The sequence below is a fragment of the Pseudophryne corroboree genome, chromosome 4, assembly GCF_028390025.1.
Source record: "Pseudophryne corroboree isolate aPseCor3 chromosome 4, aPseCor3.hap2, whole genome shotgun sequence".
NCBI lineage: Eukaryota > Metazoa > Chordata > Amphibia > Anura > Myobatrachidae > Pseudophryne > Pseudophryne corroboree.
Window position 1 is genome coordinate 707,691,390 of NC_086447.1, and position 17,830 is coordinate 707,709,219.

Genomic DNA, 17,830 nt, shown 5'->3' on the forward strand with positions numbered 1-17,830 from the left:
ACAACTACAAGTCCCTTACAGTGTTGTTGTGTTGTGCTGCATCAGACCAGTGGTAGTGTCCTGTCCATCAGTCATTCCAGTCATTCCTGTGCCGCATATTGTATCATATAACTCCCAAAAAATAATGGAGAACAAAAATTTTGAGGATAAAATAGGGAAAGATCAAGAAGAACCACTTCCTCCTAGTGCTGAAGCTGCTGCCACTAGCAATTACGTAGACGATGAAATGCCATCAACGTCGTCTGCCAAGGCTGATACCCAGTGTGATAGTAGAGGGCATGTAAAATCCAAAATGCCAAAATTCAGTAAAAAGGACCAAAAAAAGAAATTTAAATCGTCTGAGGAGAAATGTAAACTTGCCAATATGTAATTTACGACAAGGAGTGGCAAGGAACGACTGACGCACTGGCCTATGTTCATGGCTAGTGGTTCAGCTTCACATGACGATGGAAGCCCTTATCCTCCAGCTAGAACAATTAAAAGAGTTAAGCTGGAAAGAGCACAGAAAAGAACTGTGCGTTCTGAGATGGTATCACAAATCCCCAAGGAAAGTCCAAGTGTGTCGGCAGTTGCGATGCCTGACCTTCCCAACACTGGATGGGAAGAGGTGGCTCCTTCCACCATTTGCACGCCCCTTGCAAGTGCTGGAAGGAGCACCCACAGTCCAGTTCCTGATATTCAAATTGAAGATGTCACTATTGAAGAACACCAGGATGAGGATATGGGTGTTGTTGGTGCTGAGGAAGAAATTGACGATGAGGATTCTGATGGTGATGTAGTTTGTTTAAGTCAGGCACCGGGGGAGACACCTGTTGACCTTGGGATAAAGAAGCCCATTGTGATGCCTGGGCAAAAAAACAAAAAAGCCACCTCATCGGTGTGGAATTATTTCTCCACAAATACGGACAACAGGTGTCAAGCCATCTGTTGCCTCTGTCAATCTGTAATAAGTAGGGGTAAGGATGTTAACCACCTAGGAACAGCCTCCCTTATACGTCACCTGCTGTGCATTCATTAGAAGTCAGTGTCAAGTTGTGAAACTTTGGATAAGAGCGTAAGCAGTCCACTGACACCTAAATTACTTCTTTCTCCTGTACCCAAGCTCCTGCGAGCCACACCACCAACTCCCTCAATGTCAAGTTTCTCCTCAGTCAGTATTCCTGCAGGCCATGTCAATGTCAAGACTGAGTAGTCCTCTCCTAACCAGTATTCCTCTGTAGGATCCTTGAGTGGTACACATGCTGTTGCTGCCGCTGCTGTTGTTGCTGCTGGGAGTGGATCGTCATCCCAGAGGGGAAGTCAGAATACCACTTGTACTATTTCCAGTAGGCAATTGACTGTCCAACAGTCCTTTGTGAGGAAGATAAAATATGATAGCAGTCATCCTTTTGCAAAGCGGATAACTAAGGCCTTGACAGCTATGTTGGTGTATGACGTTCGTTTGGTATCCACCATTAGTTCAGTGGGACTTAGAGAATTGTTTGAGGTACTGTGTCCCTGGTATCAAATCCCATCTAGGTTCCACTTCTCTAGGCAGGCAATGCCGAGAATGTACACAGACGTCAGAAAAAGAGTCACCAGTGTCCTACAAAATGCAGTTGTTTCCAGTGTCCACTTAACCACAGACATGTGGACAAGTGGAACAGGGCAGACTAACGACTATATGACTGTAACAGCCCACTGGGTAGATGTATGGCCTCCTGCAGCAACAAAAACAGCGACACCAGTAGCAGCATCTCACAAATGCCAACTCGTTCCTAGGCAGGCTACGCTATGTATCACCACTTTCCTTAAGAGGCACACAGCTGACAACCTCTTACGGAAACTGAGGAACATCATCGCAGAATGGCTTATCCCAATTGAACTCTCCTGGGTATTTGTCATATCGGACAATGCCGCCAATATTGTGCGTGCATTACATCTGAGAAAATTCCAGCACTTCCCATGTTTTGCACATACAATTAATTTGGTGGAGCAGAATTTTTTGTTTAAATGACGGGTGTGCAGGAGATGCTGTCGTTGGCCTGAAAAATTGCGGGCCACTTTTGGCATTCTGCCACTGCGTGCCGAAGACTGGAGCGTCAGCAAACACTCCTGAACCTGCCCCGCCATCAACTGAAGTAAGAGTGGGTAACGAGGTGGAATTCAACACTCTATATGCTTCAGAGGATGGAGGAGCAGCAAAAGGCCATTCAAGCCTATACATCCACCTACGATATAGGCAAAGGAGGGGTAATGCACCTGACTAAAGTGCAGTGGAGAATGATTTTCGTCTTGTGCAAGTTTCTCTAACCCTTCAAACTTGCCACACATGAAGTCAGTTCAGACACTGCCAGCTTGAGTGAGGCCATTCCCCTCATCAGGCTTTTGCAGAAGCAGCTGGAGAAATTGAAGGAGGAGCTAATACGGAATGATTCCGCAAAGTATGTGGGACTTGTGGATGGAGCCCTTCATTCACTTTGCCAGGATTCAAGGGTGGTCAATCTGTTGAAATCAGAGCCCTACATTTTGGCCACCATGCTCGATCCTAGGTTTAAAGCCTACATTGTATCTCTCTTTCCAGGAGACACAAGTGTGCAGAGGTGCAAAGACCTACTGGTTAGTAAATTGTCAACTCAAGCGGAACGTGACCCGTCAACAGCTCGTCCTTCAATGTCTCCTGCCACTGGGCCTGCAAGGAAAAGGATAAGATTTCCTAGCCCACCCGCTGGCAGTGATGCAGGGCAGTCAGAAGCGAAAGCTGACATCTGGTCCGGACTGAAGGACCTGCCAACAATTACTGACATGTAACATAGTAACATAGTAACATAGTATCTGAGGTTGAAAAAAGACAATTGTCCATCGAGTTCAACCTATTTGTGGTGTCCTATGCATGATGATTTGACTAAAATTTCTGACTGATGCTGCTGTCAGCCATTGCATTTTATCCCTATTTATAGTAACTATAATGCATGACTATGCACCATACCCCTGGATATCCTTATCCAATAGGAATTTATCTAACCCATTCTTAAAGGTGTTGACAGATTCCGCCATTACAACTCCCTCGGGCAGGGAATTCCAAACACGTATTGTCCTTACCGTGAAAAAGCCTTTACGCCGTATTGTGCGGAATCTCCTCTCCTCTAACCTGAGCGAGTGTCCACAAGTCCTCTGTGTTGATCTAACCAAAAACAGGTCCCGCGCAAGCTCTGTGTATTGTCCCCTTATATATTTGTAGATGTTGATCATATCCCCTCTTAGTCTCCGCTTTTCCAATGTAAATATGCTTAGTCTTTCAAGCCTTTCCTTGTATTCCATCGTCTCCATGCCCTTAATTAGTTTGGTCGCCCTCCTCTGTACCTTTTCAAGCTCCAGGATATCCTTTTTGTAGTACGGTGCCCAGAATTGTACACAGTATTCAAGGTGTGGCCTCACTAGTGATTTATATAACGGGAGTATAATACTCTCGTCCTTAGCATCAATACCCCGTTTTATGCATGCTAATATCTTATTAGCCTTCTTTGCTGCAGTCCTACTTTGGGTACTACTGCTTAGCTTGCTATCTATGAGGACACCTAAGTCCTTTTCCAGTACAGAATCCCCTAATTTTACCCCATTTAGTAGGTAGGTGTAATTTTTGTTCTTGTTACCACAGTGCATTACCTTACACTTGTCTGTGTTGAAGCGCATTCTCCATTTGGCTGCCCATGCTTCTAATTTAACTAAGTCGTTCTGAAGAGACTCGGCATCCTCCTCTGTATTTATAGCCTTACACAATTTGGTATCATCTGCAAAAATTGACACCATGCTCTCTAGACCTTCTGTTAGGTCGTTAATGAAAATATTGAACAATAGCGGTCCTAATACTGAGCCTTGCGGCACACCACTTAGCACTTCAGTCCAAGTTGAAAAAGATCCATTAACCACAACGCGCTGCTTCCTATTATTTAACCAGTTTTTGACCCAAGTGCATATTGTGCTTCCTAGCCCTGATTTTTGTAGCTTGTAGATAAGTCTCATGTGTGGTACAGTATCGAACGCTTTGGCAAAGTCTAAAAAGATTACATCCACGTCTTTACCCTGATCTAGGTTTGCGCTTACTGTTTCATAAAAGCCAAGTAAGTTGGTTTGACAGGATCTGTCCTTCATAAACCCATGTTGATTCCTTTTAATGACCTTATTGGTTTCAAGGAACTTCTGAATACTATCTCTTAGAATACCTTCCAATACTTTCCCCACTATAGATGTAAGACTAACTGGTCTATAATTACCTGGTTCAGCTTTACTTCCCTTTTTGAATATAGGCACTATTTCCGCTATACGCCAGTCTTTGGGAACCATACCTGATATAACTGAATCCTCAAAGATCAAAGATAGCGGTTTTGCCAGTTCAGAGTGAAGCTCCATTAGAACCCTTGGATGAATACCATCGGGCCCTGGTGATTTATTAATCTTTAAATGTTTTAATCGGTCACAGACTACTTCCTCGCTTAAATAAGTACCTATCAGTGTGATATTCTCATTATTGAGATTGTGTGTCAGTCCCTGAATTGGGTCCTCTCTAGTGAATACTGTTGAAAAAAACTCATTTAGTGTGTCCGCTATGTCATTATCATTTTTGCTTAAGACTCCCAACTTGTCTTTTAAAGGGCCTATACTCTCCTTCTTTAATCTCTTGCTATTAATGTATTTAAAGAATTTTTTGGGATTCGCTTTGCTTTCCTTTGCTACTAGTTTTTCAGTTTCTACTTTAGCCGCTCTTATTTCCTTTTTGCAATTTTTGTTACATTCCTTATAGTGCTGAAATGACTCCATAGTTCAAAGACTGTTTCAAAAGAGATGGTTTGTTTACTACTGGTTATTAGAGATGTGCAGCGGACACTTTTCGGGTTTTGTGTTTTGGTTTTGGTTTTGGATCTGGATCCCCGCTTGTGTTTTGGAACTGAATTCATTTAGCCAAAACCACCCTTTCAGGTTTTGGTTTCGGATGATTTTTGAAAAAAACATAAAAACAGCTAAAATCACAGAATTTGAGGGTAATTTTGATCATACAGTATTATTAGCCTCAATAACATTAATTTCCACTCATTTCCAGTCTATTCTAAACACCTTACAATATTGTTTTTAGGCCAAAAGGTTGCACCGAGGTCGCCGAATGACTAAGCTAAGTGACACAAGTGGGCGGCAAAAACACCTGGCCCATCTAGGAGTGGCAATACAGTGGCAGACAGGATGGCAGTTTTAATAACTAGGCCCCAAATAGCACATAATGCATAGAAAAAAAAGAGGTGCAAGATGGAATTGTCTTGGGTTATCCCGCCCACCCAGGCACTTCCACCCACCCATATGTTGTTTAAACAGGACATGGACAGTTTAATAGACCCATCATTTCAGCGACAGGTGGTCCCCCTGGAAAAAGCTTGTGAAGTTCTCCGAATCATAGCTAGCTACAAACATACCACCTCCTTCTTTGATGACTTTTCACATTATGAGAAGAGGCAAGAGGAAGAGGACAGTGTCAAGAAGGTGATCAAAAATTAGAGCGGCACACGCAATCAGGAACACCACACAAGCTTTCACCTCCACTCTTATATTGGTGTGGAACAGAACGGACTTCAACCAAGCATATATATAATTATTAATTACCACATTACTGGACAAACTGAAAAACTAGGGGCCAAAGCATCCAAAATTGTACCTCTTTCATGTTCAGGGATTAAGACATTCTCGGATTTAATGCTGGGATGCAAATAAACTGGTGTATACCACAGGATCAAGATTGGATATTTTCCCCTCCATGGAGTCTGGAGACTTATTTTGTGAATATCTAGTGGGTTTCTTTATTTCCATTTTTACCTATTTTGTGGCAGATGCCTTATCTTTGTTTTTCACAGCTTCCAGTTACACGCATGTGAGCATACTTGTGTGTCCCAGTTTCACACATGTGAGCATACCTGTGTGTCTTGTTTATTTTATTCATATTTTATTTTTAGACTCCATACTGGGCCTTATTAAGAAACTGTTTGTACCTCACAGGAGCTCCTGGCCTATCTAGTGCTGCAGTGCAATGGAAAGCTGATGCAATGCAAGATCACTGAAACTCTGTTCTTCTAACACCACAAGGTCTTACGATAGAAGATCCCTGTACAACAAATTGCATCTTCTAAATAAATAATCCCAAAATGTGGAATATCAATAATAAATCAAAATTAAGGTTAACAAATTGGAGCCATTAATTTGAGTGAGTGCCTAACATGAAATAATTGAGAACCTCTCTCTAATGCCCCAGCAGAAAATATCACTTTTACCTCTCCGGCAGTTGCGTTGAATTATGATTCAGTCTCTTCTGATTCACACTAACTTTAGCCACAAATGTGGTCTCTCCCTACTTTATTTAAAAACACTATGTCAAAATATCAATTTCCATTTCAACCTGTACTTAAATGGCAGTGGGGTAGCAGTCCTGGACTGATAGGGCAGAGAGGCAGCACCCCATATAGGGCAACACCCCTGGAATGATGTGGCAAAGAAAAGATGTGCAAGATGGAAAAGTCCTTGGGCCCTCCCACCCACCCTTATGTTGTATAAACAGGACATGCACACTTTAACAAACCAATCATTCCAGCGAAAAGAGTCTGCCACACGACTGTGGCTGAAATTATTGGTTTGTTTGAGCCCCCACCAAAAAAAAAGCAATTAATCTCTCCTTGCACAAACTGGCTCTACAGTGGCAAGATGTCATCCTTAGATTCCCCTCCTTCAGTGTTTACATCCTCATCCTCACAGAGAAATAATATTCAAACAATCCACATCATTTAGGTGTCAGTGGACTGCTTATGCTATTACCCAAAGTTTCTGAACTTGACGACTTATGATGAATGCGCTGCAGGTGACGTATAAGGGAAGATATTCCTAGGTGGTTAACATCCTTACCCCTACTTTTTATGGATTGACAAAGCAACAGATGGCTTGACACCTATTGTCCGGATTTGGGGAGAAACAATTTTACACCGAACAGGTGGTTTTTTTTGGTATTTTGCCCAGGCAAGACAGTGGGCTTTTTCATCCCATGGCCAACAACTTTCTCCACTGGTGCCTTATTCAAACAAACCACATCACCATCAGAATCCTCATAGTCATCTTCCTCCGCAGCTCCAGCTACACCCATATCCTCCTCATCCTGGTCTACAGTGACATCCTCAATCTCAATATCAGCAACTGGACTGGCGGTGGTCCTCCCAGCCCTTGCAGAGGACAGGCAAATGGTGGTAGGAGTCTCCTCTTTCCATATAGCGTTGTGAAGGTCAGACCTAGACATCGCAACCATGGACAGTGTCAGCACCCCTGTATTTTCACAACATCCCTGTAATTTTACAGCATACAAGACAAGGCCAGTGTTCATTTATTTTCACTGCACCCCTGTATTTTAAAGCAAACATGGCCAGTGTACTTTTATTTTAACAACAGCACACCTGTATTTTTACAGCACACAGAACCAGTGTACTTTTAGTTTAACAAAAGCACCCTGTATTTTTACAGCATACAGGACCAGTGTACTTTTATTTTAACAGCATCACCCCTGTATATTTACAGAATACAGGCTCAGTGTACTATTATTTTAACAGTACTCTTGTATTTTTACATCATACAGGACCAGTGTACTTCTATTTTAACAGCACCCCTGTATTTTTACAGCATACAGGACCAGTGTACATTGATTTTCACTGCACCCCATAATTTTTATAGCATACACGACAGGGCCAGTGTACATTTATTTTCAATGCTACCCAGAATTTTTACAGTATACAAGACAGGGCCAGTGTACATTTATTTTCAATGCACCCCAGATTTTCTACAGCCAGTACCCCTGTATTTTGACTGCATACAGGAGGACATTACTCCTGCCCCCTGTACAACACAGTGACAGCAACACCCATGTACAGCTGCAGCAGCCCTAACAGCACATGAAACACCAGTGATAGCCAGGACAGCACCCATGACAGCACAGTGACAGGCCAGCACCCATAACAGGACCCCTACAGAACACACACTGACCCCACCACCTACAGAGAAGACGCCGGTCTATCTCCCTCACTCTCCAAGTCCAGAGTGTAAATGGCGCAGATGTGCAGCTGTTTATATGGAATCCAACACCCACAAGAATCCAACAGCGGGATGATGACATTTTGCCTTGTTCTGGTTTCCGAGTCTGGCGGGAACTCCCGAGCCAGACTCGAATCCGGGCTCGGAGCATGACGTTCGGAGGGGTTCGTTTCTCTGAGATCCGAACCCACTCATCTCTACTTATTATAACCATGTTATAATAAATTAATACTTTAAATGAGATGCACAATATAAAGATTATAGCAAAGTTATTTTTCTTTTACAATTTATAGTTATTTTTATTGTATCAAGTACAACAAATACAGCAAAGGTTACAAATGTTTATCTATGTAAGTGTCAAAAAATATAAAAGAGAATCATACAAGTTAATACCACGTTTTTTACTTAGTTATTGAAGAACAAAAGTTATTTGCATTCCATTATCTTTATATTGGCCCTTAGTTACGTTTTATGCATTTGCACAAAGAGGGACTCATGCGTAGTTAGATGTAAATTGTATATAATCTCAAATACAGTCAGAAAAACTAAGGCGCACATGTCCCTGGGAAAGCGGGTGTCTTTTTGCAAAAAGGGGGCATGGCCTCAAAGAGAATTCCTTATCCACATGTCTCACCATCATTTTCATCATAACTCCTCACCCACTCCCCTTATGCCAGCCTCCTCACCCCACTCCCCCTCTCATGCAACCTTTGTCTTCTCAGTCCTTGCCCACTTGCTTCAGCAGTCATAGACAGGCTCCACTTTCCAGACTCTTGACCACGAGTGACAGTCCTCTTTTCCACCTCCTGACCCCTCTTCCCGCACACAGTAGTTTTCACATTAGGTACAGGCTGCTAATCAGTGAGGAGGGTATATTTTAATATTGAAGGGCAAAATTGTATACATGATGTATTGATACAGTTACTGTAGCAATACATCACATATAAAATGATCAGCACCCTGTATCTAGAATGAACACTAGCACAATACTGCTCAGCTCCTCAATCTCAGACTGCTTTTCTAAAAACAGGGAGAGGTGTGGGTGACATCAGAGAATGGGTGACAGGGGAAGGCAGTGGATGACACCAGGGGAAAGCAGTAGGCGATGAAGAGGATGATGGGGAGAGGTAATGGGTGACTGGGAGAGGGTAACACAAGATAGAGTTGACAAAGATTGTGGGAGATGGAGAGGCAGTGGCTGGCAGGAAAAGGTGATGGGGATAGGCAGTAAGTGAGAGGGAGTGGGTGATGGAGATAGGGTGATGCCTTGAAGAGGCAGAGGGTGACAGGAGAGAAAGAGGGTAATGGGGATATGCAGGGGAGAGGTAGAGGGTGAGGTAGAGTGTGATGGGGAGAGGATGACAGGCAGTGGGTGATAGGGAGAGGCAGTGGGTGATGTCAGATAGAGGATAAAATGCAGTAGGTGATGGGTAAGGGCAGTGTGTGATATATAGGGGAGCACTGGGCTGAATGAGAAAGGGACATTGATATGGGGGTGGGAGGTACGGAACACTGGGCTGGAGTAGGGGATATATGAAGAGGAGGTTGAGTCCACACTAGTTCATTGAAAATACAAAGGAATATAGGTGAATGAAACAATTCTAGAAACCAACATACAGGCTGGTCACTTACTGCAATTGCTTGGCCGCACAGTGGTTGGCATTGCTCCCAGGAGTTTTTGTAGATACATAAGACATGTACAGAGGCTTAAAGGACAAAAAAAGGACACTAATTTTCCTAGTGCACTCTTATAACAAATACCAAGGCTGATGTTTAGAAATAACATCTAACATTTAATGAAAATGTCTAAGAAGTATACTAGGGTGTACAGAATCTAAGTAATGCAAAAAATTTGTGAACAAAAGGTCTAACAAATAGTATCACAAATGAGCTATTAAGGTGAAATTTCTTAGGAGTTTTCTCAAACACGGTATCTCTCAAACACGATAGTTCCAGACTCAAATTAATTAATTCATGCATTTAATATTGGCTTAGTGTTCTGGTCCTCAAATGGTAAACACCCATAAGTAAATGTGAACCATTATCTCGTGCTGATGATCAAAGAGTCAACACAACTGGTCTCAATTCACATAGGAGAAAGAGGGCATAATTCAGACCTGATCATAGTAGCAACTTTGTTAGCACATGGGCAAAACCATGTGCACTGCAGGGGGGAAGGGGGCAGATAGAACATGTGCAAAGAGAGTTAGATTTGGGTGTGGTGTGTTCAAATGGAAATCTAAATTGCAGTGTTAAAATAAAGCAGCCAGTATTTACCATGCACAGAAAGAATATAACCCACCCAAATCTAACTCTCTCTGCACATGTTACAGATGGAGCCACATTTATCTTGGATTCTTTGCTGCACCTAGGCACACCATGGTTTATTTGCATAAGCCCTTCATCTATTGTTCTCAGCTGCAATACAATACAGAGAGAACAATACATCAGGGGATTAAGTCATTAGAGCAGGGGATTAAGTCTAACTGCCCTGGTTCAGTTAATCCTATTAAAGGCCAAAATAAAGATGGCTCTATCTGTATATCTGCCACCCCTGCAGTGCACATGGTTTTGCCCATCTGCTAACAATGTTGCTGCTATGATCAGGTCTGAATTAGGCCCATAGTGCTCTCACAAACCTGATAGATGATAGAGTGAGCCTGGTTTACGAAAATATGACCCTGCAATCGAATTAAACAATGTATATGTGTGTAATTTTGTCCTCCAGTGTAAATAAGTTGTCTCATATACCCAATTAGCTCTAGTGAGAATCACAGTTCGGCTGTGTAAATAGGTAATTAAATAGAAGTAAAAAAAAGAGCCTGGATGGTAATGCATGTCACACCACTCTGCTGTCTCTGGTTTGCAAAGCATTGAACCTGGGATGAGAGGGTACTGTAGACACAACTCTGGAGGAAAAGTAGTGTGGACTTTTCTGCATCCATACTGATTGTGGGTAGGTCCTATTATATATATTATGCACTGCAGGACCTAATGTCACTATGTTCTAGATGAGAGTACATCAGGACAACATATACAGTATATAATATATATATATATAAGATCAGCACAAAGGACACAAGGTCACTCGCTTAGGTTAGAGGAGAGGAGTTTCCGCACATTGAGGCGAAAAGGTTTTTTCACAGTAAGGACAATACGTGTTTGGAATTCCCTGCCTGAGAGAGTAGTAACAGCGGACTCAGTCAACACCTTTAAGAATGGGTTAGATAGTCCTATAATAAGACTGCATAGGAGACCACAAATAGGTTGAACTCGATAGACAATTGTCTTTTTTCAACCTTAGTTACTATGTTACTACAGGTTGAGTATCCCTTATCCAAAAAGCTTGGGACCAGAGGTATTTTGGATAACGGATTTTTCCGTATTTCGGAATAATTGCATGCCATAATGAGATATCATGGTGATGGGACCTAAGTCTAAGCACAGAATGCATTTATGTTGCATATACACCTTATACACACAGCCTGAAGGTAATTTTAGACAATATTTTTTATTACTTTGTGCATTAAACAAAGTGTGTCTAGTCACACAATTTATTTATGTTTCATATACACCTTATACACACAACCTGAAGGTCATTTAATACAATATTTTTATTAACTTTGTGTATTAAACAAAGTTTGTGTACATTGAGCCATCAGAAAACAAAGGTTTCACTATCTCACTCTCACTCAAAAGAGTCCGTATTTCGGAATATTCCGTATTTCGGAATATTTGGATATGGGATACTCAACCTGTATATATATATATATATATATATATATATATATACATACACACACACATATAGGTAAGTGCATTAGTCAAATTGTGAATAAGTAACATCGGCGGGACATGAAACATTATACTCAACAGTGCATAATTCACATAAATTGTAAATACAGGGCGAAAAATAAACCGTCTTCAACATGTTAGGAATGTGCAGGTATAATTCTACTATGCCAATATATTACATTATATTGCCAATAAAGGCACATAACAGATACAATTCCACTGTATTCATATAGAGTAAGTGTACAGATTTTCAAGTGGAATAGATACAGGGACAAGATTTTAGTCTATGTCACAACACTTCTGCTGTCCCTGGTTTGCAAAGCATTGAACCAGAAATGATAAACTCCTGCAGACAGAATCCTGGGGAAGAGGTGAAAAGAAATTTCTACTGTCTGTACGGATAGTAGTTAAGTCCTGTTACACAAAAGGCATTGCAGGACCTAAAATCACCACATCAAGACAATAGAGTATAAAAAAAAATGTAGGTAAGTGCAGTGGTGAAAAATGTGAACATATCACATATAAAGGGCATGTACCATTGTAATTAACAACAGATCAATCCCTTATGCCAAAAAAGCAGAGGTCAAAATACAACCATTATCGATTAGAGCAATGATATTGTCACAACTGAGGGTTTAGGCTGACGGGAGGAAGCCTCAGTTGTAGGGGCTGAGATGAAATTAAACCTGGGAGGTTTAATCAGACCCCTGGACATGTAAGTGCAGAATGATTACCCGAAGGTGTGACCATGACAACCAGTTTAAAATTCAAAATAAAAGTTTATTAACAGACTCCGTGTGATAACAAGCAGTATTCAAGGTTTAGCAAAGACAGTGGCAAATAACACAGTTCCTGGAACACATAACCATAGAAGGTTTCTCAGAGCACTGGTAGGTTTAGAACAGATGTAAAAGTCCTTTGATGGAATCACCTTACCAGGCCTGGTTGTAGTAGTAGAAATAGCCGAGGAACATGCCAGTAGTTGTAGCAGGTGAATCTGTAACTTGAGTATGCTGCTGTATCAGCTGGATGGAACCAGCCAGGTGGTAAGACACGGAGTGGATGCTAAGTGGAATCAGCCAGGTGATGAAACACAGGGTGGATGCTGAATGGAATCAGCCAGGTACTAAAGTCACGGAATGGATGCTGGATGGAACCAGCCAGGTGATAAACACAGAGTTAATGATGTGAGATGCTAGTGAGCGTAGAAACAGAATAGCTAATAGATGATTACCGGTGGTAGTGGATACTGCTGGTAAGATAGGATCCGCTGGATCAGCACCGGTGTTTGGTAGAAGCTGGAATCAGTTGAAAGCTGGCTGCTTGGAAGCAGATAGTAGATAGCTGGAAACTGGACAGCCACAGAAGGCTGTAGAGTCAGGCTGCACCTGCAGAATGGAAAGCAGGTGCGGGTCTCTTTGTGGATGCTGGAGACAGGAACTGGAACCTGGAGAAACAAGCCACAGGAGAGAGAGACTGGAACAAGGTATGACATTCAAAGCACTGACATCTATCTGGCCCAGACACAGGATACTTATACCTGCTGCTATGCAGGCATTGGCTGGGCAATTATGCAGATTCCAGAGACGGTGGATTGGAGGAATTGGAGCATGTGATCAAATCCAACATGGCTGCACCCATGCTGGAACCTGGAGGGAAAACTGGTTTGAAATGAAATGTGCAAACATAATGATAATGGCGGCGCCGGCCGCGGAGGACAGGAGACGCCAGATGACAGTTATATGCTGAGACACTTGGAGGGCAGCAGAGGCCGCGGCAGGCATGATACACGATTCTGAGAACGTGCAACAACAACACAGTAACGGCCGCGGAGGACGGGAGACGCCATGTTGGATTCAAACATGGCGCCGCTGTGGTAGTGTCTCAGAATGACAGGAGGGATGTGCAGAGTGTTGACACAGATGAGATCCGGACTTGGAACGCTGGGCCAGTCTCAGAAGACACCTAAACGGCAGGTAATGGCGTCCAGATACCCGGATCGTGACAGATATTAACCTTAGTTAACCCTTATACAGTATGTCATTCAAGGAAAGGAAGCCACTATAAGGATTTCCTGTGTCCCACATCTGCAATCTTGCAGACCACATAAGCGTACTCACAGCCTATAGTATCAATAGACATTAGTTGCTCTGTAAATAGGACAATACAGACACTGGCTGTGAATAAATATAATTTCTAGCAACTTTAAATCAGCAGGCTCTGTCCCTTAATAAATAATTAATTAATGAAGGGGAGCTGGAGGAGAAATCATACTGCACAGTGCAGCACCTGCAGTGCCCATCTGTCTCCTGTAATTTTATCAGCACATGAACAGACCGGACCTTCTTGAATGAAAGCGATGTGTGGGGTGAATCCACTGTACAGTGCTCATCTGGGTCTGCGTACTCCACAGTCTCAGCAGCACATAAGAGCAGACAGTGCCTGCACACTGGAGTTTCATAGGCCCTCTATAAAAGCAATGCCGCGTGTGTGGAGTCAGTGATCCTACTGTTTGCTCAACCTCCTGTCAGGACCCTGTAGCTGTATAAAGTGGTGTTGTGTTGTGCTACATCAGACCAGTGGTAGTGTCCTGTCTCATCAGTCATTCCAGTGACCAGGCAGTCACAGTGGTATACGCTGCTGCTATATGTCCACTGCTGCTGTAGTATAATGATAACAACAACAACCACAAGTCCCTTACAGTGTTGTTGTGTTGTGCTGCATCAGACCAGTGGTAGTGTCCTGTTCATCAGTCATTCCAGTGATGATATACGCTGTTGCTATATGTCCACTGCTGCTGTAATATAATGATAACAACAACAACTACAAGTCCCTTACAGTGTTGTTGTGTTGTGCTGCATCAGACCAGTGGTAGTGTCCTGTCTCATCAGTCATTGCAGTGACGATATACGCTTCTGCTATATGTCCACTGCTGCCGTATAATAATAATAACAACAACCAGAAGTCCCTTACAGTGTTGTTGTGTTGTGCTGCATCAGACCAGTGGTAGTGTCCTGTCTCATCAGTCATTCCAGTGACGAGGCAGTCACAGTGGTATACGCTGCTGCTATATGTCCACTGCTGCCATAGAATAATAATATCAACAACCACAAGTTCCTTACAGTGTTGTTGTGTTGTGCTGCATCAGACCAGTGGTAGTGTTCTGTCTCATCAGTCATTCCAGTGACGATATACGGTGCTGCTATATGTCCACTGCTGCCGTATAATAATTATAACAACAACTACAAGTCCCTTACAGTGTTGTTGTGTTGTGCTGCATCAGACCAGTGGTAGTGTCCTGTCCATCAGTCATTCCAGTCATTCCTGTGCCGCATATTGTATCATATAACTCCCAAAAAATAATGGAGAACAAAAATTTTGAGGATAAAATAGGGAAAGATCAAGAAGAACCACTTCCTCCTAGTGCTGAAGCTGCTGCCACTAGCAATTACGTAGACGATGAAATGCCATCAACGTCGTCTGCCAAGGCTGATACCCAGTGTGATAGTAGAGGGCATGTAAAATCCAAAATGCCAAAATTCAGTAAAAAGGACCAAAAAAAGAAATTTAAATCGTCTGAGGAGAAATGTAAACTTGCCAATATGTAATTTACGACAAGGAGTGGCAAGGAACGACTGACGCACTGGCCTATGTTCATGGCTAGTGGTTCAGCTTCACATGACGATGGAAGCCCTTATCCTCCAGCTAGAACAATTAAAAGAGTTAAGCTGGAAAGAGCACAGAAAAGAACTGTGCGTTCTGAGATGGTATCACAAATCCCCAAGGAAAGTCCAAGTGTGTCGGCAGTTGCGATGCCTGACCTTCCCAACACTGGATGGGAAGAGGTGGCTCCTTCCACCATTTGCACGCCCCTTGCAAGTGCTGGAAGGAGCACCCACAGTCCAGTTCCTGATATTCAAATTGAAGATGTCACTATTGAAGAACACCAGGATGAGGATATGGGTGTTGTTGGTGCTGAGGAAGAAATTGACGATGAGGATTCTGATGGTGATGTAGTTTGTTTAAGTCAGGCACCGGGGGAGACACCTGTTGACCTTGGGATAAAGAAGCCCATTGTGATGCCTGGGCAAAAAAACAAAAAAGCCACCTCATCGGTGTGGAATTATTTCTCCACAAATACGGACAACAGGTGTCAAGCCATCTGTTGCCTCTGTCAATCTGTAATAAGTAGGGGTAAGGATGTTAACCACCTAGGAACAGCCTCCCTTATACGTCACCTGCTGTGCATTCATTAGAAGTCAGTGTCAAGTTGTGAAACTTTGGATAAGAGCGTAAGCAGTCCACTGACACCTAAATTACTTCTTTCTCCTGTACCCAAGCTCCTGCGAGCCACACCACCAACTCCCTCAATGTCAAGTTTCTCCTCAGTCAGTATTCCTGCAGGCCATGTCAATGTCAAGACTGAGTAGTCCTCTCCTAACCAGTATTCCTCTGTAGGATCCTTGAGTGGTACACATGCTGTTGCTGCCGCTGCTGTTGTTGCTGCTGGGAGTGGATCGTCATCCCAGAGGGGAAGTCAGAATACCACTTGTACTATTTCCAGTAGGCAATTGACTGTCCAACAGTCCTTTGTGAGGAAGATAAAATATGATAGCAGTCATCCTTTTGCAAAGCGGATAACTAAGGCCTTGACAGCTATGTTGGTGTATGACGTTCGTTTGGTATCCACCATTAGTTCAGTGGGACTTAGAGAATTGTTTGAGGTACTGTGTCCCTGGTATCAAATCCCATCTAGGTTCCACTTCTCTAGGCAGGCAATGCCGAGAATGTACACAGACGTCAGAAAAAGAGTCACCAGTGTCCTACAAAATGCAGTTGTTTCCAGTGTCCACTTAACCACAGACATGTGGACAAGTGGAACAGGGCAGACTAACGACTATATGACTGTAACAGCCCACTGGGTAGATGTATGGCCTCCTGCAGCAACAAAAACAGCGACACCAGTAGCAGCATCTCACAAATGCCAACTCGTTCCTAGGCAGGCTACGCTATGTATCACCACTTTCCTTAAGAGGCACACAGCTGACAACCTCTTACGGAAACTGAGGAACATCATCGCAGAATGGCTTATCCCAATTGAACTCTCCTGGGTATTTGTCATATCGGACAATGCCGCCAATATTGTGCGTGCATTACATCTGAGAAAATTCCAGCACTTCCCATGTTTTGCACATACAATTAATTTGGTGGAGCAGAATTTTTTGTTTAAATGACGGGTGTGCAGGAGATGCTGTCGTTGGCCTGAAAAATTGCGGGCCACTTTTGGCATTCTGCCACTGCGTGCCGAAGACTGGAGCGTCAGCAAACACTCCTGAACCTGCCCCGCCATCAACTGAAGTAAGAGTGGGTAACGAGGTGGAATTCAACACTCTATATGCTTCAGAGGATGGAGGAGCAGCAAAAGGCCATTCAAGCCTATACATCCACCTACGATATAGGCAAAGGAGGGGTAATGCACCTGACTAAAGTGCAGTGGAGAATGATTTTCGTCTTGTGCAAGTTTCTCTAACCCTTCAAACTTGCCACACATGAAGTCAGTTCAGACACTGCCAGCTTGAGTGAGGCCATTCCCCTCATCAGGCTTTTGCAGAAGCAGCTGGAGAAATTGAAGGAGGAGCTAATACGGAATGATTCCGCAAAGTATGTGGGACTTGTGGATGGAGCCCTTCATTCACTTTGCCAGGATTCAAGGGTGGTCAATCTGTTGAAATCAGAGCCCTACATTTTGGCCACCATGCTCGATCCTAGGTTTAAAGCCTACATTGTATCTCTCTTTCCAGGAGACACAAGTGTGCAGAGGTGCAAAGACCTACTGGTTAGTAAATTGTCAACTCAAGCGGAACGTGACCCGTCAACAGCTCGTCCTTCAATGTCTCCTGCCACTGGGCCTGCAAGGAAAAGGATAAGATTTCCTAGCCCACCCGCTGGC

General features: G+C 43.1%; 1 protein-coding gene across 1 annotated transcript in view; it reads right to left on the reverse strand.

Moving 5' to 3' along the window:
* LOC134910984 (proton-coupled folate transporter-like) overlaps positions 1-17,830 on the reverse strand; it is a 668,553-nt gene that overhangs the window by 20,624 nt on the left and 630,099 nt on the right. Inside the window, exons 9-10 of the mRNA XM_063919378.1 lie at positions 9,718-9,791; positions 7,094-7,326 (exon numbers count right to left, since the gene is read on the reverse strand). Coding sequence (XP_063775448.1) covers positions 7,094-7,326; positions 9,718-9,791 — 307 coding nt within the window. The remainder of the gene's footprint in view (positions 1-7,093; positions 7,327-9,717; positions 9,792-17,830) is intronic.